General features: G+C 42.7%; 1 protein-coding gene across 5 annotated transcripts; it reads right to left on the bottom strand.

Moving 5' to 3' along the window:
* Positions 1–246: 246 nt before the first annotated feature.
* On the bottom strand, positions 247–27649 carry NSDHL (NAD(P) dependent 3-beta-hydroxysteroid dehydrogenase NSDHL). 5 transcript variants are annotated; one of them, XM_081277148.1, is made up of 10 exons: positions 27513–27599; positions 25667–25711; positions 22222–22301; positions 20213–20329; positions 18140–18298; positions 10426–10572; positions 7954–8082; positions 5401–5543; positions 3381–3483; positions 247–1665 (listed from the first exon to the last, which is right to left on the bottom strand). In XM_081277148.1, the coding sequence occupies exons 4-10, from the start codon at positions 20282–20284 to the stop codon at positions 1333–1335; spliced, it is 1086 nt and encodes a 361-aa protein (XP_081133274.1). In that variant the 5' UTR covers positions 20285–20329; positions 22222–22301; positions 25667–25711; positions 27513–27599; the 3' UTR covers positions 247–1332. The 5 variants fall into 5 exon arrangements, with proteins under 5 accessions (XP_081133274.1, XP_081133275.1, XP_081133272.1 ...); XM_081277149.1 differs by lacking the exon at positions 25667–25711 and having other exon boundaries at positions 20213–20354; positions 27513–27647; XM_081277146.1 differs by lacking the exon at positions 25667–25711 and having other exon boundaries at positions 27513–27647.
* Between the last annotated feature and the right edge of the window lie 34 nt (positions 27650–27683).

Raw genomic sequence — 27683 nt, 5'->3', positions numbered from 1 at the left:
CAACTAAATGCATTAGTTTCCCTGCAGAAGCCATGCCACCTCCCTCTGAGCCTATAACCACTTCATCTGAAGTTTGTGTCTAATTTCATGCCTGTTATTACAGTGGCTTATGAACTCAGCTTTGCTATTCTAAATGTCTCAGGGGCAAAGATGGTGTCTTATTTATGTTTATATCCCAGTGCCCCACCCTCCCAGCATGGTTTCTCCTCAGGCAGAGGTAATACCCCAATAACACAAACTGCAGGGTTTGCACACTTTCACTTTATTGTAGTTTCCCATGTACCCCTGCCCTTTAACAAAGGGAAAACTTTAAATTACATTTCAATTAGGTGGAGAAGAAACTATATTCTACAAACAGAAAATCATCAGAAGATAGAAAAGCCTAGATTATTATATGTGCTATGCCCTTTTGAAGTTGCCTGATGGATTTTGTGAGTGTGATGTGCAGGGATGTCTCTAAATCATCTCATGATTTTCTGCCCAAACTCAAAAGAAGATTAAGGAGGCTCCCTTTTCTTTGGTTTACCATCAACCAGCCTGATGTCCCATGTTAGATAAGAGCTAAATGGCTAATATGGCATGTCACTGAGCCAGATCACCACTGTCACTATAAATGACAAGACTCTGCTGATAAAAGGAAATGTTTTATGAAACAACATTGTAGGTGGGCACTGGAAGAGTCCCTGAGAGACAACATGGAAGGAAGTAAAAAACCAGCTGTGCCTTCAAAAATGGCAGGGATCATAGTAATTTATGTCCTCGTGTTTTTTTACTCCAAACTGTGTTGATATGAAATGTACATCTGAAGTCTCATTCATGTGTTTACAACTTCTGCTTTTCTTCTAGGATATTGTCAAAGCCATGGTTCCTTGAACAGACTCTAGTGGCTTCCACTCTAGTACTGGTTTGCATGATAAATATTCTGGTCTCCCATTCTCAATCAGCAAATGGATTGTTTCTTACAGGTACCTTGATTATGTACTAGAATACTAGAATGAAATGGATGATTTCAGGGTGGTCCTTGTGATAAGGAACCTTGGGTGGGGAGAGGGGATTGTGAGTGGAGAGATACAGAGACATAGAGGGAGAACAAAGCAGTATAATATGAAGCTGCCTGTTTTAAGAAATTCAAATCCAATGCTGTGAAAAGAGGAATGTCTGCTGTTCTTGTCACCCTCACAAGCACGGAGGAAGCAGGGCATGGTCTCATTTAACTAGCAAGAAGTCTTAAGCTCAGAAGGAACTCATTTGAAGGCTAATAGTTCATCACTGCACAGGGGAAAAGGTTAGTGGCCAGAGCACACACTGAGATGGCCCAGTCTCCAGGGTACCTCACTTGACCTTCCGCAGGTGGTGAAAGCTCTGAACGGTCCTCTCCACGGCGTCATCCATGGTGACCAGTGGCTGGTACCCCATGACCTTTTTGGCTTTTTCACAGCTGTAGTAGTGGAAGGTGCCAGCCAGTGCAACCCTCATTGGTGTGAAAGTGGGCTGAAGCTGGATGATGGGACTGACCACCATTACCAGCAGGGACACCAGAAGGGCCAGGTAGTAGGCTACCCAGTACGGGATGTGGTATTTGGGGGCCTCATAATTAAGGCCTGTCAGGATGCGGGACAGGAACGTCCAGAAAGGGATAGGTTCATCGTTGGTGATGTGAAATGCCTGGCGAGGGAACAAGAAGTTAGAAACCTCTCCTCAGCTGCAGGGGTGAGAAGGCAGCTGGGACCCAGAGCCCAACCACAGCTACTGGCTCATCCACAACTCTCACTGTGGGAAACCAGAGGCTGCTCCCTGTCTACCCACCCGTCCAGCTCTTTTTCAGGGCAGCTAAACACTGAGGTGTATATTTGGCCTCCTCATGTGTCTGGCTGCTCCAGCATTTCACACAGTCTGTCCTCAATTCTGTAAATGGGCAGCATTCAGAGGTAGAGAGGAAAGGCAGTGCAAATTTTATCTATGGTCCAGGATTTTAAATGGAACTTAGCTTGCCCTAGGAAGGTACATTCATTAATTTAGTAATTGTCAATCATGGTAAAACTCATCTTCTTATCTTCATATTCAATGAATGGGTGATTCATTTCTGGAACATACTATGTTTGTTCTAAACCAAAAGCCACTCCCACTTTACTCCCAACCACTTGCAAGGTTATGAGTGGGAAAACTGGCAGAGGTGCAGAGTGAAAGAGGACCAAGCAGTGAGGAAGGATTCCAAATCTAGGTGTGAGAACCAAAGATGATGGGGGTGCCTAGGAGTGGGAGATAGGGTAAAGGGACTAATCAGGCTCTCCGATCTTTGCTTAAGAGCTGCTATTTCCTGCCATATCAACCCCACTTCAGAGAAGGCCATCATCCCAGCCCTGATCTGCCCACTGGACACCAAATGCCAGTAGATTCATCTATATTACCCTTGTGGAGGGGTGAGAGGCCTGAGTGATGTGAGCATGAGTGGGCCATGGGGAAAATGGAAACTTGAGGAACAAGTGGGAGAAATGGTAGGAAGCAAGCACACGATCAAATGGTCACGCTCCAGAGAAGGTATGGTTTGGATATGGACTGCTCCCCAGAGGTTTAGGTGTTGAAAGTTTGGTCCTTTGCTCGTTGTACTACTGAGAGGTTATGGAAACTTTAGAAGGGTGGGGCCTAGTTGAGACAAGTAGGTCACTAGGGGCATGTCCTTGAAGGGAATATCTTATCCCTGGTTACTCATTCGTTCTCTAGCTTCTATCTCCAAACTTTCTAAACTCCTTCCATAAAGCAGTTACAAAAGCTTCTGAACCACATGGTCAGAGGTAGGGTGCTATAGTTTAGATATGGAATGTCCCCCAAAGGCTCATGTGTTGAAGGCTTGGTCTCTAGAGTGGTAATATTGGGAGGTGATAGAAACTATAGGCAGTGGGGCCTACTTGGAGCAAGTGAGTCACCGGGGTATATCCTTGAAGGGTATATTTTCTCCCAGGGCCCTTCCCCTCTCTCTCTTTGCTTCCTGGATGGCATCATGTTCTGCCTCATTACAGGCCCCCAAATAATGGAGCCAACCAATTGTGAGCCCAAATGAATCTTTCCTCCTTGAAGTTGTTTTTTCTCAGACATTTTGCCATTGAATGGAAAGCTAACTAACACAATGGGGAACAAAGCTCTTAAGCTCTGCTCACTCCCACCTAATTAACTCATGCATTTTGTGATGCTCATTGACACAGCTCTCCCTACTAGAGGGCTTCAACATTGGCCCAAGGGGATACTAAAGCAGACTTGTCATGATATAGGATCACAGGGATAAGCAGTGAGCAAACCCAATGGTAGAGAGAAGAAATCTGAAAAAAGACAAACATGCAGGGGCAGGAAGCGGTGAGTCAAGCTGGAAGAAGCAGGTGCCTTACCTTCCCACCCAGTGCTGCATCTTGGGAGAGGTGCTCTGCAGCCAGGATGTGTCCATGGACTACATTCTCCACGAAGGTGAAATCTACCAAGTTCTTCCCGTTTCTGCAGGTGCACAGGGAATGGTTCAGCTGTGCTGGTAGTGCTCAGCTGTGAGCCTCATGGAGCCCCTGTAGCACAACTGCTGTCTGCCCTGGCAGTGCCCACCCCCAACATACCTGGATGTCTGTAACAGATAAGGAAGTGGAGAGGGCTAGGACTCTTGGAGCCGTTATACTAGTGGAATATTTGAGGGCCAAGCAATGAATGTGGAAGTGGGGTACCCTGCCCAAACCATCCCAGCACAGTCAGCACTGGTACTGTCTGCTCAAGCTTCAATTTGGGCAGCGACTCTTCAACAACTACTTCCCAGGACATACTGGACCAATGCACGGCTCTTGGTAATTCCTCAAAGTAATAAGTGGTAAGGAGGCTTAGCAAGATGCAGGGATAAGAGTGGGAAATGAAAGGGAGGGATTATGGGATAGGAAAGATGATAGAATGAATTGGACATTATTACCCTGTGTGCATATAGGATTACATGACCAGTGTGATTCTACATTATGTACAACCAGAAGAATGAGAAGTTATACTCCATTTATGTATGATGTGTCAAATGCATTCTACTGTCATATATAACTAGTTAGAACAAAAAAAGATAAAAAGAGGGGAAAATGAAGGAAGAAAAGGTGCATTTGGGAGATAGCCACAATTGTTGTCACCGGTGGGAGCCCTCACGACTACTTTTCTTGAGAAGGAATGTAACACCTACATCTGACTTCTAGAAACAAAAATTTGAGGCTTTAGTGTGTCACTCTGGGCCAATTGCTTCTGCTCTGAGCCTTGGTTTCCATAATTTCCAAATAGGGAAAGAGATATTTTCCCAGCCTTCCTGAGAAGGCACACCAGGTTAAATAGTGGCCTTCAAAAAAAAAAAAAAAAAATCATGTCCTTCTGGATCTTTTGAATGCAACCTTATATAGAATGGGGTCAGATTCTCCTTCCCCACCAGCAAAAGGAACAAACCTTACTAACATCTGAATTTTGGACTTCTGGATTCCACAGCCATGAGACAATCAATTTCTGTAGTTTTAGGCATTAAGGTTTGGTAATTATGGCAGCCCCAGGAAATGAATGGAGGTCACTGCTATGGTCTGAATGTTTATGTGTCCCCAATATTCATATGTTGGGACCTAATCCCCAATGTGATGCTGTTAAGAGGTGGGAAGTTTGGGAGTTGATTAGGCCACGAGAGCTCCACCCTTGTAAATGGGACTAATGTCCTTATAAAAGAGGCTTGAGGGAGCCTCTTTGTTCCTTATGCCTTGTGAGGAAAAATAGCAGGTGCCATCTTGACAAATTGGCTCTTATCAGATACCAAATTTGTTCATGCCTTGATCTCAGACTTTCCAGACTCCAGAACTTTGAACAATATACTTCTCACAGTTACTATTATGGTTTAGATGGTTTGAGGTGTCCTCAAAAGGCTCACATGTGAGACAATGCAAGGAGGTTTATAAGTGAAAAGAATGGGTTGTAAGAGGCTTGATGTAATCAGTGAATTAATTCACTGACAGGGATTTACTGGCTGGTAACTGTGTGGCTGGAGGAGGTAGGTCACTTGGTGCATGCTTTTGGGGTATACATTTTGTACCTGGTGAGGGACTCTTTCTCTGCTTTCTGGTGTCCGGTCCTGAGCTGCTTCCCTCTACCATGTCATGATGTTCTATCTCAACTTGGGCTGTGTGGAATGGAGTTAGCTGTCTATGAACTGAGACCTCTGAAACCTTGAGCCCCAAATAAATTTTTCCTCCTCAGTTTTTGTCAGATCTTTTAGTCACAGTGTCAAAAGAGCTATCTAAAACAGTTACCCAATGTAAGGTATTTCGTTGTAGCAGCCTGAACAAACTAAGACTGGCATGGAAAGCAGCTTGTGCACTGCATGGGTCAGGGAGGGGTGAAGAGCAATGGGGGCAAACTCACCCAATCATGAACTTCATCTTGCCCTTCTTGGCTGCCTCAATGAGGATGGGGACCAACTGGGGATCTCCTGGGCCAAAAATGCCATGAGGACGGATAGCTGTGGTTAAGAAATTTCTCTCAGGATCATTGGCGTCCAGAACTGCCTGAAGGAGAACAGGAGGAGTGTGTCCATTGCAAACTCTCAGCCCAAGCTAAGATGGCTCCTCACTAGCTGGGTAGCATTTACCATAGGGGACTGACAGATGATGTGTTCTGTTGGTATACAGACTACTGGGCAGTAGTCTGGTTTGGGATGACCACCCATATCAGTCACCAGTACCTCTCTATTCCATCCATCCTCCAAAATGTGACATGCAGGAGAAAACAGTAAAAACCAGTGAGCTCAAATTGAAAAGCTTGGGTTTGAGTTCAAAGGCTAAGATGCTCAAATACTGCCAGGTGGAATTGTATCTTGGCAGCAGTTTGTGGAAAAGGTTGAAGGGTTCCAGTTATTGAGCCAGCAGTGAGCCTCCAGCAAGGCTACTGCCACAAAAAGGGCTTGGGACTTAATGACATGTGCCACACTGGGCTGTTTCGTCAATGCTGAGTGTACCATCTCATAGGAAAGGACTTAGACAAATGCAACTGGGCCCAGGAGGAGGGTCAGAGTGAGTATGAAGTCAGAAGAGTATGAAGACCATGGCCTGGGGAAACAGGGTAGCAGTGATGAGAGTGAAAGATGTTGGCAAGTGCCCCAAAAAAGGCAGCCATTCTTCCTGTTACCACCTCAGGAAGAGAGAGGTGTCTTCTGTGGGGCTATGTGAACACAATAAAAACCAAGGGTTTTAAGTACAGTCATATGCCAAATAATAATGCTCCTGCAAGGCTGAAATCACCTAACAATGCAGTCCCCCAGTTAACCTGTATAGGAAAGAGGTTTTGCTTCAAAAGTAACAAAAAATCTTAAAGGAGTTGCTGCACTCTTGGTAAAACATGGATGATTATGGTACCCACCCTGACAAGACTGTAAGAAGACTAAATGTGACAACTCAAGCCAACTGCTTGAGAATTATAGTAATTGTTGGGATGTGTCACCTAGGAGTTCTATTCCATGGTGGCAAGATGCTTGTACAAGTTTCAGTCCCGTCAACTGTTATTTATTGATTAAATTTATAACAATCAGAGCTGGCCAACAATGGAGAAGCTGCCTCTTTCAACAGATTCCCAGAGTTGCTCTGCCTCTTGCTGTCAGGCCTGTGGTCCTCATGACCATAAAAGAAATGACTAACTATGGATTCCAACAATGTCTACCAAGGTTCATCTTGATTACTAAAGCATGTGACTGAAGGGGTCCTGCACTGACATCAAATTTGGTTTATTATCAGTAAGGAGATTTAAAACCCACACAGGTATTGATCTTGGCTGAAACCAGGCTCTAGGTAAGTTACTGCTAATGTCATCCTCAGGCTTTGCTGATTCCAATTGAGCACCCAAAAGTCCACACAAGCAAGACACTGATGGTCTGAGCCCAAGATGCCATTTGGAGCTCCTGAGCCTACATGGGCTCAGATGATAGTGACTAAAGTTGTCAGGGCCCAGCTGAGGCTTCAGTGTTCCTTGGGCGTAGACTGAACACAGCGTGGACATAGAACTTCAGCTTATCAAGGCCAGGCCTGTACATCCAGGTTTGGGGAAGTCACTGAGTCTCTCTACACCCAGTTCTACTGGGGCTTTCTGAGCTGAAGTAATAGAAAACAGCTGGGAGGCACCTGGCTGTCAGATCACAGAGGACTCAATGCCAGCTTGGTGGTAAGATCCAGTTCATTAAGCACTGGCATTGAGGGAAGACCTCAGTGGGTGTGGCGTGCTACAAATGCCTGGGAAAGATAAAGTCATAGCTATCCAGTTAAGGCGAGCTGTCTGGGGCTCAGGACACCCATGGCCCACAGCTTAGGACTGTCTCAGGGTGATGGTAATAGCTCATCCAGGTCCCATGCAGCCTGAAAGCTCAGTGGCTATTATTCAATCCAGTGGCTGCCTAATCTAGCCACATGAAAATTAGGTGCCCCTTGATGAGGGTTCTGGATCCCTCTCTGCATCAATAATCTGGTGATGATAACACTGCCTGCCTATGGGATCATTGTGAAGGTAAAAGGAGGCAGGTCCCAGAAAATACTCAGACTAGTATCCAGGAACATTAAGCTATACTGTTCTTATTTTTTTTTGAGAGAGAGAGAGAGAGAGAGAGAGAGAGAGAGAGAGAGAGAGAGAATGAATTTTTTAATTTTTTTTTTTTTTTTTTTTTTAGTTTTTGGCGGACACAACATCTTTGTTGGTATGTGGTGCTGAGGATCGAACCCGGGCCGCACGCATGCCAGGCGAGCGCGCTACCACTTGAGCCACATCCCCAGCCCCAATATACTGTTTTTATTTTAAAATTTAATTCACCTACACATTTTACTTCCCAAGTTTGATACTCAGGCCTCAGAATGCTAACTTTCTATGTTCCCACATTTTTCTTAAGAATATAAACCCTTCAGATGTCCACTCACTCAGTGGGTCTAAGGTACATACTCTCTCTTGTAGGATCTTAGTCTCTGTGTAGTAGTCTATGGGTTTCATGGCATAAGGAAGGTCTTCGGTTCCATTTTTGATGTCACTGCCCTCAAAGATGACACTAGCACTGCTGGTCAAAATGAGTTTCTGGCAGAGGAAGATTTAAAGAAAAATATGAGTCAGAAATTATTGCAATTCCAACAGCCTGAAAGTCGTGTATGTGTGAGAATGAAATGGCGCCTGTTCCCTAGCCTAACACGTGAGTGTCTGCACTATTTATTAGCTGCAATGCCTTTGCTTTTTGGTCCTTCTTAAGATAATCACCACCTTCTGCAGCTATGTGGATTCCAGATACTCCATGGTATTACAATCTGAAACACTGGACCTACTGTTTTTTTCTATCTTGTTACACCCGAGGGACAGAACAGATTCCCATTATTCATAGTATGTCACTATCAGATAGATTCTTCATGGGGGAAAAACAGCCCACAAACTTCCCTCCCAGCACGGGCACAGATAGAGGCCAGCACAGCAGAGGAGGGAGTATGGGAATAGGCTCAGTTCAGATACAAACACTGAAAGCATGGCTTGCTGCATGCTGTAGGTGGCGCTGAACAGTAAGAAAAGAATTATACCGTGACTGGGCTGAACTGGTCATCTGTGTGGAGAAAAAGACTTGATTTCAACCTCACTGTATATAAATATAAACATAAATCGATTCCTGGTAGATCAAAGGACTTCAATGTGGGAAGCAATGCTTTAAATCTTTAAGATAAAATACATTAAATAATCTTTTGATCATCGTGTTGGAAATATTTTCTTAAATACAACACAGAAAGTCATTTCCTACACCCCTACTCACTAAGCTATTCTTCTCTTTCAGCAAATGAACAACAGTTCTGTATTCTAAGATGGACAGAACCCCAAAAGCATAATACTGGAAAAGAGCAAGTTGCAGGAGGACATGTTCAATATAATATCATTTTATAAGGTTTTATAACATGCAGAATAAGACTTCATGCTGACTGCATATGGAATAAACAAATGATAAATCTAGATTCAGAATATTGCTACATGTGGGTAAAGAAGGGGAGCAATGTTACTGAGGAAGGGTACACAGGAGACTTAATCTCTGCCAAGATGCTAAGATCTTTAAAGACTATGATGAATGTATGGGTGTTGTACTATTCTGGAATCTTCTTTTAGGCCTGTTCCCTTCCATTTAACCATAGCAGTAGTGGACTTTGCAGAGCTTCAGTTATGTAAGACAAAGTGGAGAGTCTGGAACTTGGCATCAGAGGATATGCTTGAAATCCCACCTGTTCCATTTACTGATAGACTTCACTTAGCCCCTGGCTACCTATCAAGGAGAAAAATAGGAGGGAACCACAGAAGGGCAGGGTGTCTTTTCAAGTGCAAAGTGTAAGGGTTGCTATTATTAACACTGATGGGAGCCCACCTATTCTTACTGAGTCAGACAATCATGCCAGGGACTAGCTGATAGTACCCAGAAGGAGCACTGGGAGAAGGATTCCCAGCTCACTGAAGGCTTTTGTTCTAGTTATACATTGTCTCTTGCAAGCATCACCATGAGGGAGCTGTTATATCCACTGGCTTGAGTCCCACAAAGGTCATTCCCAGGACCAAGATTTGTAACAACAGTGCAGAAAGCTACCACATGGCACAAATTCATATCCTCTCAGATCCAGCAATCCCACTTCTGGATGCAGACATCAAAGAAATGAAAGCAGGGCCTGGGACAGATGTTTGTACAACCTTATTCATAGCAGCATTGTTCACAATAGCCCAAAGGTGATAATAACACAAATGTCCACAGGTAGATGAACAAAATGTGGTCCATTCATAAGATGGAGTATATTCAGCTTGAAAAGGTGGGAAAGCCCCAACACACACCACAACATGGATGAACCTTGAAGACATTAGATTAAGTGAAATGAGCCCATCATAAGAGGACATACATTGTATGAGGTCCCTATAGTAGTCAGGTTTCACACAGACAACACAGTAAAATGGTAGGTGCCAGAAACTGGATGGAGGGAGGAATGGAGAATTGTTCAATGGAGGCAGAGTTTCTATTGGGGAAGAAGAAAGTCCTGGAGATAGATGGTGATGATGGCTGCACAACAATGGGAACAGCCATAATGCCACTGAACATATATCTAAAATGGGTAAAAAAATGTTATGTGTATTTTGTCACAATAACAATAAAAGCAATTATCTCAATTTTGTAGCTCTTTACTCAAAGACTACTTTACTCAGATGGTCTACTGATATGTGGTTAGAATATTAAAACTCTAACAGGCCTTGGCATGATTGTAAGTGACACCCAGGGTTCAAATGCTAAGATCTTTAAATTTAAGAAACAACAGACTGTGGCTAATCCCAGGAAGACTGTAAGAGGAACTGTAGCTCCCACCCTTGCATGGAGTCACATGTTCCTGACAGCACTTTCCACTGCCTTTGCCTTACCTGAACTCCAGCCTTTTTGCAAGTTTCAATGACATTCTTGGTGCCAATGAAATTCACTCTATAAAAGAGCTCCTTGTTGTTACTGGATGGTGGGGGTGATGCACAGTGGAAAACTGTGCTTACACCTTTCAGAGCTGGGTACAGGTCCTGGAAAAGCAAACAAAGACAAAAGAATCATTCGTGCTCTGGGCAGGTCAACAGTCTTCTCCTATTCTGACTCTGTAATCTGTATCTAGTAGGCTGCTTGCCTTTTTATAATTCTACAATCAATATGGAAACACATTCTTGTAAAAGATTCAAACAATACAGAAGTGCATGCACTAGAAAGCAAGTTGTCCCTTTGACAACCCCCTTTCCATGAACTAGTCCCCAGTAAACAGAGTTTGGGGGCATTGGAAGACTATGGGATCTGGAGACAACACCCTCTACATGTTTAGGGAATCTGTGGGGGGGTGTAGAACTCCCATTAGGACAAGGTGAGTTCATATGCAAAAATTATAAGTCATATGAAAAAGTCCTACACTATCAATACAGAGACCAGATACAATGCACAACCTGAAAGAGAGTTTAAAACACTAAATTTACTACTTAAAGGAATCTCCTGAGAGAAATGAAGGGTTGCACATTTGAGGCAGGAAATACATAAGTTGAATTAGGAACACCTTGCCATTATCAGAAAGTAAGAAAGATTGCCAAGACCACGAAGGACATGTAGAAGGTACTCAAGAGCCAACACGAAGAGGCCTCAACTGGCCAAAGAAGAGGTAGTTTGATCATCAGTAAGAACAACTCTTTATGAGACGATCAAGTACAAGGGGAAGAATCAACCATTTAATATGTGCAAAGTACAAAGGTACAAGTGACCAAGGGAAGAGAAAATAAGGGTACATCACCATTTCACCAAATCTTGATGAAATAATGGGATCTAGGTATGATTACTATCAAAGAAAGAAAACTATGAATGATGTGTCAAGATTCACTAATCAATGTTTTGCCACAATTTCCTCTCTATTTATACAGACATGAATCTTGCCTCTGAAATTTTTATCATACAACTCCTAAGAACAAAGACATTCTGAATAACCTCAAAACAGTGATCACAAGGCAAATTCCAACAGATTGGTTACTCCTGTCTAACAATGAGTCTATATTCAAGTTTCCCTAATTGTGCTGATGATGTCCTTTATAGCTGTTTTTACCTGGAGTCTAGAACTCTGTTTTTTATTTATCTTTTGTAATAGTGCTATTTTTCAAAGAGTCAAGTTGGTTATTTTACTGATTGTCCCTCAATGGGCATCTGTTTGTTTCCTCAGGATTATATTCAGGCTCAATAGTTTTGGCAAAAATTTCACATTGGTGCAGGTATGTCTTTCTCAGGGTAGGCATACCTTGTGAGGCACATGTTTGTCCCATTGATTATGATGCTCAGTTGGAACGTTCACTAAAGTAGACAGCTGGCTGATTCTGGCCATCCAAAGGTAACTTTACTCCTTTGCAATCAGTAAATCATCTGTGAGGTGATCATCCCATGACTGATTTCAACATATATTGATTGATCTTGCCTGGAACACTTATCAATGGACTGGTTGCAAAATGGTGACATTCTCATGCTAAACATGTCTTTTATACTTATTAACTGTAATTCCTCTGTAAAGTAGAGTTTCCTTTCCACTCAAAACTAATTTTCTTTTCAGTATTTCTATGGTCACATAGATTCTTTTTAATTCAATATATTAAAATCCACTACTATTACCATTTTCTCAAAGTTGGTCAGTGCTGGCCTTTCAAGTTGGCTTCTTTGTCCTTTGGTCATGTCCTCATCAATTTGGTCCTAAGAAATTTGGGGTTCTGGTGATGTTGAGGAAAAGCTAACTCCAACTCAGTGTCTCCTACTCTGACAGCACAGATCATTTCTGACATTCAGTGTGTGGAAAACCCCCTAAGGGTCTCCCTTTAAAATTGGATTTAAGCAAAAATGGAAATAATATACCAATAACCACAGCACAAACAGTTGGGGGAATGTTTTGGAGAGAAGTTAAAAGTTGGCTATGGATCCTGTCTCTTTAGAGGAGATGCAACAGTGATCAAAAAAAGAGTCAAAATCTCTGTGTTTGTGGAGATGATGTTCTCTGGTGGAAAGAACAAATAAGGATACAAACAAGTGGATACTGAGTATATCAGCTCTTGCCAAGTGTTATGCAGGAAGAATGCAGAGTAAGAGGATTAGGAGGGGCAGGCTGCTTAACATACAGTGCCCACAGATCTATAGGAAGTGAGGAAGCAGGCTCTATGCTTCATAAAACATTCCTGCAGGGAATGTGTGAGGCACTGGATTCAATCCTTAGCACCACATAAAAATAAACAAATAAAATACAGACATGCTGTCCATCTATAAGTATAAAAAAATTTAAAACAAAAAACAAATCCTGCAGAAAGGACAGCAAATGCAAAGTTTCTGAGGCAGAAACTTGGTTGGTCAGTTAGAGAAGCATTAAGATGGCCAGTGTGACCGCAGCACAGCAATGAGGGGAAATGTGGGAGAGAGGAAGGCTAGGGAGGGGTTAGGGACATATTGTGCAAGTGGTGATGTTTGTTATTTGCTCTAAATGGAACTGGATGCCATTGGAGGTTGCAGGACAGAGGAGTGATAGGATCTCAGTTCTGCATTAAAAGGTTCCCTCTGACATCTAGGTGGAAGATGATGATCTATTATCCTTAGACCAGGATAGTAGCTACGAAAAGGGTGAAAAGTTACTGGATCACAGTAGAGTCAACAAGGTTTTCTGTTGAATGGGATGAGACATAAAGGAATCAAAGATGAATCTGAGGTTTTTGGCCAATGAGACTGGAAAGACAGAGTGGGCCACTTTTGGGGCTTGAGAAGACTTCAGAAGGAGTAAGTTTGCTTGGTAAGGAAGGAGCCTATGGTAGGGACAAGTATAGATATGGCAAGTGTGAATGTCCAGCAGGTAATTAGATATGTGCAAGGCTGGACATACCCAGCTGGGGGATTAGAAGCTTATAGAGAATATTAAATCCCTGAGGTGGGATGGATTCACCAGGACACAGAATGTAGTTAGAAAAGAGATTCATGGAAAGCCCTGGAGCCTGCAAAGTTTAGAAATTATAGAGCTATGGAGACTGAGAAGGGGAAATCACCAAGGTAGTAGAATGAGTGAGTGTGACATCTTAGAAGGCAAGCTAAGAAAGCACCAGATGCCACTGAAGGGCCAAGGTCTTATGAGGATGAGACTCAACCACCAGATACAGTCACCTCAAAGTCCTTTCAGAAGGATTGCAGAGGTCATGAATACAAATGACTCTTTGAGCTCTGCTATCCATGGCAGCAGCTGGGCTGGGGCATGGTGTTAAGATGGCCAACACAGGGGTCTGTGCATTGACAGCTGATCTAATGCAGGAGAAAGTGGGATGAATCCCTAGTGCACTCACTGAGTACGGAAGGGGAGGGTCATTCCAGCTGGCACCAGATGGGAGCTTTCCCAAGGATGAGGCATGTTCTGGCAGGGCAGGGGAGGCAGGATGCAGATGTAGGGCTGGGTGGCACTGGGGGAGGCTTGAGGGCCATGGCCAGAGATAGAGCAAGAAGCGACCAGCACATCTCCTCCTCTCTGGCCCAGTCCAGCTGCCCAGATACACAGGGAAGAGAGAGAACTGGATTTTACCAGGGATGGGATGACAATGTTAAGTACCACATGACAGGGATTTTTATGTGTCTGGCTCCCAGTGATCTCATCTAGCACTAGTCTAGGGTTAACATCCACAATCAGCTGATGTTAGGTAAAGGACACTATCCTGGATAATCTGAGTGGACTGCACCTAACCACACAAAGGCATTAAGAGCAAAACTGAACCCAGGGGTGCTCTACCACTGAGCTACATCCCCCCCTTTAAAAATTTTGAGACAGGGCCTCACTAAGTTGCTCAGGCTGGTCTCAAGCTTGCAATCTTTCTGCCCCAGTCTTCCAACTCTCTGATTTTTTCCCCCTGTAGGGACTCATAGTGATAAACTTCCCTCTTAGAACCACCTTTGCTGAACATGCCAAAAAAAGATTTTGGGGAAAAGATAGGTTTTTAAACAAATGTTGCTGGGAAAACTGGATATTCATATGTAGAGGAAGGAAACTAGATTCCTATCTCTTACCCTACACAAAAGTCAATCAAAGTGGATCAAAAACTTAGGAATTAGACCAGAAATTTTGAAACTTCTAGAAGAAAACACAGGGTCAGTATTCCATCATATTGATGCAGACACTGACTTCCTTAACAAGACTCCTAAAGCTCAAGAAATAAAACCAAAAATCAATAAGTGGGATGCCATCAAATTAAAAACGGTCTGTACAACAATGGAAATTATTAAGAGCATGAAGAGAGAACCTACAGAATGGGTGAAAAATCTTTGCCAGATACTTTTGTGATAGGATATTAAAATCTAAAATATGGAAAGAACTCAAAAGGCTTAATATAGAAAACCAAAACAAACAAACAAACAAAAAAACCCAAACAAATAATCCAATTAATAAAAATCAGAGAGATTTCAAATAAATAACCTAATGATGCATTTCAAGGACTTAGAAAAACAAGAACAAACCAATACCAAAGCCAGGAGAAGGAAGTAAATAATAAAGATCAGAGATGAAATAGAAAATAAAAGAACAATACAAAATGTCAATGAAACAGAGTGGGTTCTTTGAAAATATAAATAAGGTGATAAACTCTTATCCCAACTAACCAAAAGTTAGATTCTATACCAACAGAGTCAGTATGGCTATCATCATGAATAAAAATAATAATAAAATCTGGGGAGGATGCAGGGAAGAAGAAACCCTGATATATTGTTGTTGTTGGGAATATAAATTAGTATGGCCACAATGGAAAACAATATGAAAATTCCTCAAAAAGCTAAAAGTAGAACTACCGTATGACCCAGGAATACCATTTCTCAGTATTTATCTGAAAAAATTAAATTTAGCATACTTTAGAAATACATGCATACCCATTTTTATTATGGTACAACTCACAAGAGCCCAGTTATGAAATCAGCTTAGATGTTTGTCAACAGATGAATGAATAAAGAACATGTGATTTAGATGTCTATCATATATGTGTATATATATCATGTTTTTCATGTAGCAGAGTATTATTATTCAGCTACAAGGAAGAATAAACTTATGTCATTTTCAGGAAAAAGAATAGAACTGAAGATCTTTATGTTAAGAGAAATAATCTAAATACAGAAAGACAAATACTGTATGTTTTCTCTTATATGTGGAAGTTAGACGGGAAAGGATGTCATGAATGTAGAAGAGAAACCATTAGTCTAGAAGAAGGTGATCAAAGAGAGAGCAGAAGGTGAGTACTGAGAAGTGAAATTGATCAATTTATGTTACATGCATGTATGAAGAGCCACAATGAAACCCTGTATTCTGTGCAATTATTACGCATCAATAAAAAGTGAAATGTAGAGTTACCATATCACCCATCCTGTATGTGTACCTTAAAAAAATGAAAACATACATTCATGCAAAAATTCAGACACAGAATATTCATAGCAGTATAATTCATAATAGCCCCAAAGTAAAAACAACCCAAACATTCATCTATAAATGAATAGCTGAATACAATTTGATTCATCCATACCATGAAATATTATTCAGCAATAAAAATAAATGAAGTACTGATATGTGATATAATAAAATCTCAAAAAAAATTAGGTTAAAGAAGCCAGTCACAAGAGACCATATGGTATATGTTTCTATTAAAATAAAATGTCAAGAAAGATATAACTGGATCAGTGGTTGTCTAGGGCTTGAGGGGAGGGGAGGAGGGGAGCAACTACAAATGGGTATGAAGTTTTCTACTGGGTGATGAAAATGTTCTGAAGTTTGCTTTGGGTGATGACTTCATAATTTGGAACCTATCAAAAACCACTGAATTTTACACTTTATATTGTAAAGCTTAATGTATATAAATTGCATTTCAAGGTGTTTAAAATAAAGAACATACAATGGGGGGGGAGCAAAACTGAGGGTTTAGTAAGAAGAAATTCTAACTTGGGTTGCCCCATAAACTTCTGTCTGAGCTTCCTATCAGTCCTGCAAATTTCAGATGTTCCCAGCCAGCTCCCACAATTACATAAACCAATTCCTTCAATTAAATGTCAACCTCTCTCTCTCTCCTCCCTCAACAACCCTACCTTATTGGTTGCTTTTTGGGAGAACCTTGACTGATACACATAATGAGAAGAAAAAGGGGCAAAGACAAAAAAAAAAAAAAAAAGGTTATGCAGGGGAGTAAGGGCACAATGGAAGCAATGGCAGTGAGCACAGAATGGGGTGAGGGACAGTGGAAATGACTGCATGTCTGAGTGGAATCATGAGTTGTTCAGGCTAGGATATTAATTAGAGGGTCTGAACTGAAAAAAAGAGGAGATGCCTACAACTGAGATTAAGGAGAAGATGTGTTTTCTAGAGGTGACCTAGGAAATGACAATGGGAGTAGAGGATGAGATCATTCTTTAGAGAGAAGAGGCCAAGGAAGAGAGGCAAGGGTATTGGTAGGGTCATCTTCATGAATGCAGTCTTCACCAATGATAATGCTGGAAATGTGGTTGATGTAGTTGGCATCAGCCAGGAGATAAAATCATTACAGAATGATGAGGAGTCACCTGGGAAGGAGCTGTGGGTAGCTGCCACAAGGAAGGGTTTGTACTGTCTTCAATGTTGGAGAGGCTCAGGGCGCAGAGAAGGAGGAAGGAAAGCATCTACCCCATCTCTAGGCCCTGAAGAGTAATTTATATAGCATGGGAGAGAAAGCACACATGGCTTTGCAAGAGTAGGATCAAGGAAGACATGTGACTCTAAATAGCACCAAGTTACATTTCATACTCTTCAGAATGGAAACACCAAAAAGTCTAATAATTAGGCCAATATTGGCAAGGATGTAGAGCCATGGAGATCCTCCCACATTGCTGGTGGGAAATGACAAACAGAGCAAGCAGCTTTGTAGAGCAATTTGGCAACATTTGATAAAATTCAAAATATTAATATGCTTACAACATGAATGAACCTTGAAAACATGATGTTAAGGGAAAGAAGCCAGTCACAAAAAGGTCACCTATTGGATGATTCTACTGCTATGAAATTTCCAGAACAGGGAAATCCAGCAACTGAAAAGCAGAGTGGTTGTCAGGGGCTAGTGGGGAGGGAATGGGAAGTCAGTGTATAGGATTTCCTTTTGGGGTGATAAAAGTGTTTTGGTACATGACTTTGTGGATACAGTCAAAACCACTGAACTGTACACTTTAAAATATGAAGCATACAGTATGTGCATTCTACCTTAATTGAAAGGAAGATGAACTCTGAGGCCCAGCATCTGCAGTCAGCAAACTACAATCCATGACATTTTTGGTAAAACTTTTGGTTTTACCAAAAGTTTTATTGGTACACAGACACATCTGGTCATTTAAGTAGGGAGTGTTGCTGCTTTTGCTCTCATGACAGAGCTGAGCTGCTGTGATGTAGATGCCAGTTATTCATTATGAATACTAGCAATGTGGTGTGTGTTAAACTCTTTCCTATATCTTTCAAAACAAAATCATTTCTCCCAAACAATTTGGTTGGTCTCTAAGCACAGGAAGTGCTATGGTTTCCCCTGAGTGTGTGTGGGAGATTGGCAAGGGTGCAGAGACCATTACCTCTTGGTTGCAGAGGTCACCCAGAAAGAACTGCACCCGGGGATTATCAAAACCTTGCCGGATATCGAATACGTTGACGGTGTAGCCCCTTGCAAGCAACTGCTCCACCATGTGCTGCCCCAGGAATCCAGAGCCTCCAATCACTGTGCAGTTCTTAACCTACAGAAAGAGAAAGTTGTCAGAAGAACCAGCATGGTGATGACCAGAAGCTAGTGGGAGGCTAGACTTATGTGTTGTGAGCCACTGCAATGGCAGGTATGTTTGTTTGAAACTGTAAGCCCAGGGAGATGCTTTATATAATTCAAGTGTTCCATCATCGGTGCCACCTTCTCTGCTGGGACCAGCAAGAAGGAAAGACAGAGCAAATAGTACTAAAATAGACCTTGGTGGATTTGATGACAATTCTCATGCTTTGTATTTAGTGAAGGGAAATTAAACCACCTATGATCAAACCTGGATGACCTATTTATTTTTTTCCTCAGTGCTGAGAATGGAACCCAGGGCTTTGCGCTTGGTAGGCAAACACTTTACCACTGAGCTACATTCCCAGCCCCAACCTGGACAATCTAAAAGAAAAAAAAAAAAACAAAAAACAAAAAACAAAGGTGATACTTTCTTGCTCCTCATATCTGATTCCTGGGCACTTCTCTAATACAAACAAAACAAAAACAACAAACAAAAAGCCAGTCATTTAAGAGTTTGCACTTAAATCAGAAAGGAGCAGTCTCCATATTGATAGGACAAAGTGCCTTCTTGACCACAATAAGGCTTGGACTTGTCACCTAACCCCTTCCTGCTTCAGCTTAACCAATGAAGACTGTCCCAGTGAGATCTCCTGGTAGTACTGCAGATACAATCAGACAGCTGCTTGGCACCCAGGCCCATGGCTTTGCTTCCCTTCTCTGAATTCTGAAGAGCCTCCCAAGTGTGCCCAGATTCTTGGCTAAATTACAACTCTGGGAACTGGAGATAATGGAAGGACAAAGCACTACATGCAGACACATGCATATTTGAACTCCAGGCTGTCAATGCAAAGTTGTTGCTGTTGCCTGCTGAATATGTTGGCTATAAGTGTCCCCAAAGATGATGTGTGATATTCTTCTTTCCTAGGATATTGCCAAAATTATATCTGGGTTTCTTTTCAACAAAATAAACCCCCATTTTCCTTAGTTTATATAGAATATATCAAAGTTGAATGTGTGAAACTAAAGATTTTAAAGAATTTCTGTTCTGATTAAAAACCAATCAACCTCCCTACTTATTCCTTAAACATCAACACAACTGAGCTACGTGAAACTCAAGGAATGCCAGGGCCAGCCACCTTCTACAGATCTGCCTCTCTCCCAGTCTGGGTGTTCTATCTGAAATGGCACTTTTACTAGATTCCACCAAACCCACCTAGAGATAGCAGCCTAACTTAACCATCATTTGTTCTTGTATAATCCACTGACATAACTGACCTCACCATTCAAAACCCAAAAAGTAGGGCCGGGTGTGGTGTCATATGCCTATAATCCAAGTGGTTTGGAAGGCCGAGGCAGGAGGCTTGCAAATTCAAAGCCAGCCTCAGCAATGGCAAGGCACTAAGCAACTCAGTGAGACCCTGTCTCTAACTTTTCTATATACTGTTTCCTATGCTAGTCTACTAGGAAGCCCCATCTAGCCTACTGCAGGCAAACTGAACTGCCTGACCAACAGCCAACAGTTAACTGCCAATAAGTGCATAAGAGGCACCCTGGGAACACACACCTCAGGGGTCCTCTGTGTGCCTGCTGCTGCACAAGTGAGCCTGGGCAAGACTAGCAATAATCCCCTAACTGTACTCAGCTCAAACCACAGAGTTGTGAATAAAGGAACTGTTGTTCTTTCAAATCACTGTATTCTAATATTGTCTGGTACACAGCAGTAACAGATACATCTTAAATATGTGTATCTTGTTAAAAATATCTGCATTTCATTGATGTAATAAATGCATATTGCAGCCTAGAGGTAAACATCAGTGGCTTGCTGGTAAGTATGTACTCGACATTTTCCCTACCCGACTTTAGTTAACCTTTTTATGGCTGTACTTACCTTGGGAATGTCCTCTATCACATGGGTCCGTGTGACCTGTTCTCTCACTGCCTCACCAACTGCTTGTTCCATTATGGCTCAAAATATGGTCTTGTTTACACTCAACTTTTCTTCTTCCTGAAGACATATTTAGAGATAGATACTAATGTTATATAAAGCATGCCATCCCCATTTCAATTGCTGTTTTCACAAATAGTTGAACTGCAACTATAGCTGTTGGCGGAAGCAGTCAGTTCATGTTCCGGTGATGCAGGTTGCACTCTCAGGGTATGGCAGGGTTCATAACTCCATATACTTGAAACGTAGGCACAGTGGGAAGTCAGTTACATGATCTCATTTACCAGTTAGGAAAATAAGAACATTGTGTTGTAGCTTTTGCCACATGCCAAACATACTTTAATCATTTTTGCTTTCTCTTGGGGTACTTGTTAGATGGTGGCAGTGCACAGGCCTAGGGAATCCTGGGTTCTGGCCCCGGTCTTGTCATGAACTTCACAAATCTGCTCCAGTCATTCCTCTTTGCTGTGACTCTGTTTGCCCATCAATAAAAGGGATTTGTGTGCTCATGCCTATGATGTCAGGGCATGGGATGCTGGGCAGGTGATGGGCAGAGTGTAGTAAGAGAGAACTCTCTTGATGTTAGGTCAAAGCCATCTTGACTTTGGGTGAAAGAACTCAGAGTGTCTGAAACCCTCAGGAAATAATCAGTGGCAGGGACCAACCAGCTCAAAACCAGGAGAGAATAGTGACGAAGTCCAACCATGTTACCACAAGTACAACTCTTAGGGTATGCTTCCCTCTTCCTTTACACACAATATGGAATTGCCAACACAATTCATTTATGAGGTATTTGTTCTTGCATCTCTGTTTCCTTTTTACTGGCCTGTGAAAGCTTAGATTCACAGAACACTATTTGAGTGAAGAGGCAGCAGACAGGTGGCCAGCATCATATCTCAAGCATTACAATTTCTCCAATCCAATCACACACCTGGAGTTTCACCCCACCCCCCACCATGTTCAACAAGTGGGCTAACATGTGTCCCCATAGGAGCTGATTACGTGAGTGTATGGATTTTGTGGGAATATGGAAGGATGAAATGGCCTTGAAATGGATGTTTGGACTCTCAATGTCTGATGGGGCCATTTGAGGTGCACACTTCTTTGAACTCATAATAGAAGTTATTAGAAAAATGTATTTCAAAGTTTGATTATGCCTGGGCCTTAGTACAATACATCCAATGAAAAAGCAAAGTCAGTCTGCAGTTCCGTGCCTTCTATGACCCCCCCCCCTTTATCCCATAGTGCCATGCACACTGGCTGGGGCCCTGTCATCTGTTTATCCCAAATGCATATAGCTAAAATTTGACTCATTTGGCTCAATGTGTAATAGGACCAGAGTAAATGGAAATTGGATTTTGGTACCTTGTTCCAAAAAACCTCAGAGTCTGAGCTGTCTTTTTTGGTGCTGTATCACAGGCATGCAGCCCAGTACCAAGTGGGCACCTGTGTGTTTGCCAGACTCATGGCTATGTATGTGTATATGCACACACCTGCACAGAGCCCCTGCTGCTCAACATCACCTACAGAAATTCTCATCTAAACTTCCATCTAGGAGCTCTGTTAGGCATCTGGTTTTGTTTGTACTATAATCAAAATATCCACTGATTCTCAGGGAAAGACAAGCAAACAGGAAGGCATATGACATCCATGGGGTAAGGACATTCCCCCACCCCAATCCAACTTCAGACCCTGCCAAGGTCATTATTGACCTCTGTTAGGAAGAGGTCTGAGGATGAGGCCATGATGGTCTTCTGATCAGAAGCTTGCAGGATCCAATGACAGGGCTAACCAGGCTATGTTGGCCCAAGACTGGAGGCCTCGGCTCCTCAAAGTCTCTGCTCCCCTTTGCTGCCTATGAAAAGCATAAATTACCCCCCTCTTCAACACAGTTGGCAATACTTTAATGAATCCAGAGCTGCATGAGTTCAAATCCCAGCTCAGCTTCTTACCAACAGGATGCCCTCTGGGGAGTTATTTGAAGAGCTGTGCCTGCTTCCTCATCTGGAAAGTGAATAGCCTCATAAGATCACTATAAGGAGTAAATGAGAAAATGAATGCAACACCCTCAACACAGTGCCAAAGAATGTGACCACACCATTAAAGACCACCATTACTATCATCAGAAATGTTACTTCCTCTGCAGCAGTCTACTTTACCCCACCTCCTTATTGGTCATCTTTGAATTTTCCATTGCTTTATACCTCTGCTGTTTACCCACACTCATGTGGTATAAGCTTGGAAGCATGCACCCTGGAAATGGCTTCCAGGCCTCAACAAGCCCATGCTGCCTAATGGGTATACTTTGTAAAGTATATACACAGAATGTGAAAAAGGAATAACACAGGGCTGGGGTTTAGCTCAGTGGTAGAGTGTGTGTTTAACATGCTCAAGGCCTGGGTTCCATCCCTAGCACACACGAAAGAATAAGATAGATTGAGACTTACAAATTTGGGTAGAAAGAGGTATGACCCCCTTCCTTCCACCTCTTCAAAGAATAACACAATGAATGACCTAAATATGCTTTATTCAGTTCTTAATTAAAGCAAAAGATTAGATTTATCATCCCTACAGCCATGTGAAGACACTGCTGGACTATTACAGAGGGGTGAGTGGTAACCCCCCTGAAGATATGTTTCCATTCTAATCTCTGGAACCTGTGAATGTACCCTGATTCAGAGAAAGGGCCTTTGTGGAAGTATAGATGATGAGGAGGTTATTCTGGTGGGCCCTAATCCAGTGACAAGTGTTCCTGCAAGACACAAAGAGAAGAGATACAGAGAGAAGAGGAGGATGCCAGGAGAAGATGATTACAGTGACCAGAATGAAGTGGCCATAAGTCTAGGAAAGCCTGGGGCCAGCAGAAGCTCAGAGAAGCAACAAAGGTGTCTCCCACAGAGACTTTGGAGAGAGTCAGGTTAAAGAATATTAAGAGTAGCTCTGATCCAACAGACATTTATCTGAAGAAGATATACTTCTCAAGATGGCTCATGAGTACTTGAAACATTGTTCAACATCACTAATCATTAGGGAAGTAAAATCAAAACCCCAAGGAGAGACCACCTCACATCCATTAGGATGACTATTATCCAAAAGTCAGTCAGCAGAAAATAATAAGTGTTGGTGAGGATATGGAGAAACTGGAACCCTCATGGCATGCTCATAGAATTTTCCTGGTATGTAAAGTGGTATAACTGCTGTGGAAAACAGTATGGCAATTACTCAAAAATTAAACATAGAATTACCATATGAGGCAACATTTTCACTTGTGGGTATAGATCCCCCAAAATGGAAAGCTGGCACTTGGAACACATATCTGTACATCCATATTCATAGCAGCATTATTCACTATCAGACAAAAGGTAAAAGCAACCCAACCCAAATGTCTTTTGATGGATGATGAATGGTTAAACAAAAGTGGTGTATCTATACCATGGAATATTATTCAGCCATAAAAAGGAATGAAGTTCTGATGCAGGCTACAATATGGATAAACTTTGAGAACATCACACTAAGTGAAATAAATAATCCAGGCACAAAAGAACAAATGCTGCCTGGTACCATTCATGTGAGGTACCCAGAGTAGGCAAATAGAGGCTGACTGACAGTTGCCAGGGGCTGTGGGAGGGGGCATGGAATGACTGTTAATGGGTATAGGGTTTCAATTTGCAGGATAAGAAGAGTTCTGAGCTGGATGGTAGTGAGGGTTGCACTATGATGGGAATGTATTTAAGCCACTGACATGTACACCTAAAAATGGTTAATGTACATTTTCAGCTATGTCTATTTTACTACATGTTTACATTGAAAAATAGCTCTAAACTACTGAATATAGGACCCTCAAGGAGCAAAGTTCTAGGGGTTTACACATCAAAAGCTTCTATGAATCCATTAAAAACCAGGATGTGCACTCCCCATTTCCACTGGAACAGAGTCTTAAGCTAATAATGATTTAAGAAGAGAGATTCATCTTGTACTGGTGAAATCCAAGCTCCTTGCTCCACTTTTGGGCTGCTGATAGGATTTGATGAAGAGAACAAGATAGCCCTGATAGTTCCAGGTCACTGACTCCTAGAGACAAAAGGGACAGTGTGTTTCAAACCAAACAAAGAGAGATGAGTGCCTCCACCTTTTAAAGGAGTGCAGTGCAGGAAGCAAGAACTTGGCCACCAGGAGCTCATCACTGTAATCCACAGGCAGGTAGCACCCACCTGGAGGAAGAAACAAGAACAGGATTCCAGGCAAAATATACTCCCCCAAAGGACTCAATCAGTAGAGTGTGGCCCTCCAAGAAAAGCAAAGTAACATTTCTCAGACCTCTGTTTGGAATCCTGGTATGGGAACTGAGTCTCAGATTATGAAGGAGGACTCCCTGTCTCCCTTCATGCTCAGTACCCTGGTGATACTGGTTTAAGAGAGGGATTCTCCTGGTGCTGGTACATGCTTTCATTATGGATAAGTTTCTTTGAGAAAGTATTGCAAAGCAGGAGCCCTGTGCAAACAACAATAAAGAATTACAGAAGTATGTTTGAGCCTCAAGGAGGGTAAGACCAGACCACCAATATAGGATGATGGGTCAGTAAAAGTAACCCCAAAACTGAGTTTTAAGGCCCCCAAAGAATGAGTCAAACAAGATGGTGGCACAGATCCAGCATATTCTGATACCTGACAAGTTGTGTCATGGCAAGTGTGAAATAAGACTAGGAATAAAGTTGACAACATACAGGGGCTATGTGACCCTGAAGTTGTAGGCGGGGGTGTGGGTTATGATCAGATCACTCAGGCTGTACAGTGAAGAGATTTTAGCCAAGCCTAAGGGCCCCAGGCATGCCACTAGAACATGTCAGAGAAAAGAACTTAGTATTGCCTGGAGACCTGCTAAATGTCAGACTCTTTTATATATGAGTATATTATTCCATTAAGATCCAAAAAGTAAGCTGGGCATGGTGGTACATGCAATCCCAGTGGCTCAGGAGGCTGAGGCAGGAGGATTGTGAGTTCAAAGCCAGCCTCAGAAAAAGCAAGGCACTAAGCTACTCAGTGAGACCCTGTCTCTAAATAAAATATAAAACAGGGCTTTGGATGTGGTTCAGTGGTCGAGTGCCCATGAGTTCAATCCCCAGTACCAGGAAAAAAAAAGGTTCAAAAAGTATCTAGTAAAGCAGACAGCATTGGTTTTACTCAACAGATGAGAAACTGAGGCTCAGAAATCAAGGGACTTGCCCAGGGTCACACAGTTGGCACAAAGCCCAGATAAAACTTGTGTTCATCTCTTCTACTGTGTGAGGCTGCCACCCTGTGGACTGGGAAATAAGGTGTGTCAGTCAGCTTTCCATTACTCTAACAAAACATTTGAAATAATCAACTTAAAAAGAGGAATGGTTTATTTTGACTCACAGTTTTGGAAGTTTGATGTCAGTTTCTTGACCCTGTTGCTCTGGGCTTGTCGTGAGGCAGTCAGTACAGATGGCAGAAGTGTGTAGTGAAGGAGGCAGATTAGCAAAGAGATAGAGAGGAAGGGGCAGGGGCTCCATATCCTCTTCTACAGTACATCCACAATGATCTGACTTCCTTTCACTGGGCCCCACCTCCTAAAGGTTCCACTACCTCCCAACAGTGATACAGGCTGGCAACCAAGACTTCAGCACAAGGGCTATGGAGGGAAAGCTGGAAGCATTCGCAGGGATAAAAGAGCAGGAGGCTTTTATGAACTTTACTTCACAGTTATGGGAAGCTTCTGAAGGGCACTAACCTGATAAGAGCTGTTAACTGGGAGAATTAATCTGGTGGAGCAGGGTGGAATAGATAGGTGAGAGGTAGGAAACAGGAGGCTACTGGTTAGTTGTTTGACACAGGTTTACTAAGTCCCTATATGTGCTCCTCCCTATTCCAGGGACTGGAGCATCAACAGTGAACAAAACAAAGATGTCTGCCCTCATGGAGCCTGCCTTTTAGTGGCAGGGCAACAAAGAACAAAACAAATAAAACTGACAGTTGGTTACAAGGTAATAAGTACTATGGGGGAAAAAAGTAGAGTAAGGTGAGGGACTTGGGTGTACTGAGGGTTGCAGCACTAAGTAGGGTGCTCAGAGTAAGGGTGGTCTCACTGAGAAGAGAGCTGGGTGAAGACCTGGAGGAAGAAAAGATGTGGGCACAGAAGACAGAAGGGACAGTTGGGACAAAAGTTCAGTGTCTGGCATTTGACGCCCAACAACAAAACCAGCATTCTGGGTCTGGACTGAGCCAGGATAGAGAAAAAGAAGACCAACTGTGGGGATGATGGTTGGGGGCACATCATGCCAGGCTTTGCATATCATGATGAGAACTATGACTGTGACTAGTTGGGAGGCTGAACATGAAGGCTTGAAACGCAGCAGGGGCAAAAAGAGAAAGAAAGGGCATTTCAGGGGCAGTGCTGTTTGAACTTGGAGGCTCAATATGTGGTAGGGGACAGGAAAAGTGTCAAATATAACTGAAAGCTTTTAAACCTGAATCACTGCTCAAGAGGCAGAAGTTCCACTTGTGGGGTGCTAATAAGCCTCAAGCTTTTGTCAGCCAATAAATTTATATTCTGTCCTCAACTTGCCTAAATTATTGTCCCACCGCTTGGAGGGGAAGCAATGAGCTAGTTAAGGAGGCACGGGTGCAAATTCATCTCTGCCATACCCTTGCATGTGCTCTTTTTTTAAATTTCCAAGCCTGCTACATATTTCCAACACTCCTGTGACTTTGTTCATGAGGGTGTCTCGACCTATGACGCTCCCCTCTGTCTACATTGTGAGGGTGGTTGCCAAACAGGATATTTTGAAGACCTCTCAGGCTCCTCACACTTGCTATTATTTTCTTCACTCCATTAGCAGTCTGTTCCCAAGGTCCCCCGCTCACTATCCTGGGCTGGTTTTACCCAGGTCAAAACTAAAATGATTCTTCCGTGAAGGCACACTTTCAAAGAAAAAAACTTTGGCTGAATTAGATTTTTAAGTCCCAGAGGTCTGACCCTTGACAACAAAGCTCAGCACGCCTGTTACCCTTTCCTAGTCTCAGCTGCCGGGTGAATACAGTTCCTATTCCCACATGTAAGTTCACGTCTTTTCTGGCCCCTCTGATGTTGGGAGTCCCTTACTCAGTCCTAGGCAGACCAGAAAACCCCCGACCCGAACCGCCCCACTCAGCCCCTTGCCCTCCTGCTCTGTCCAGCTGCAGACACAAGATGGCCCCCCAAAGACAAGGTCATGACTCTTACCCGTCTGTCTGTAGGCGCTCTCTCAGCCTGCCTCCGTTTGTCCGTGGCCTACACCCACAGAGTTCCAGCTGCTGACCACCACTCTCTTTTCCTAGCCCGCATGAGCTGAGAATCAGCAGAGTTTCCTCCACCAACGGGATTGGTCCAATTCGGCATAGGATCAGCCAATGG

This window comes from Spermophilus citellus (genome assembly GCF_964194105.1).
Source record: "Spermophilus citellus genome assembly, chromosome: X".
NCBI classification, from domain to species: Eukaryota; Metazoa; Chordata; class Mammalia; order Rodentia; family Sciuridae; genus Spermophilus; species Spermophilus citellus.
The sequence above is the reverse complement of the archived record's forward strand: the minus strand, read 5'-3'. Positions and strand labels throughout refer to the sequence as shown.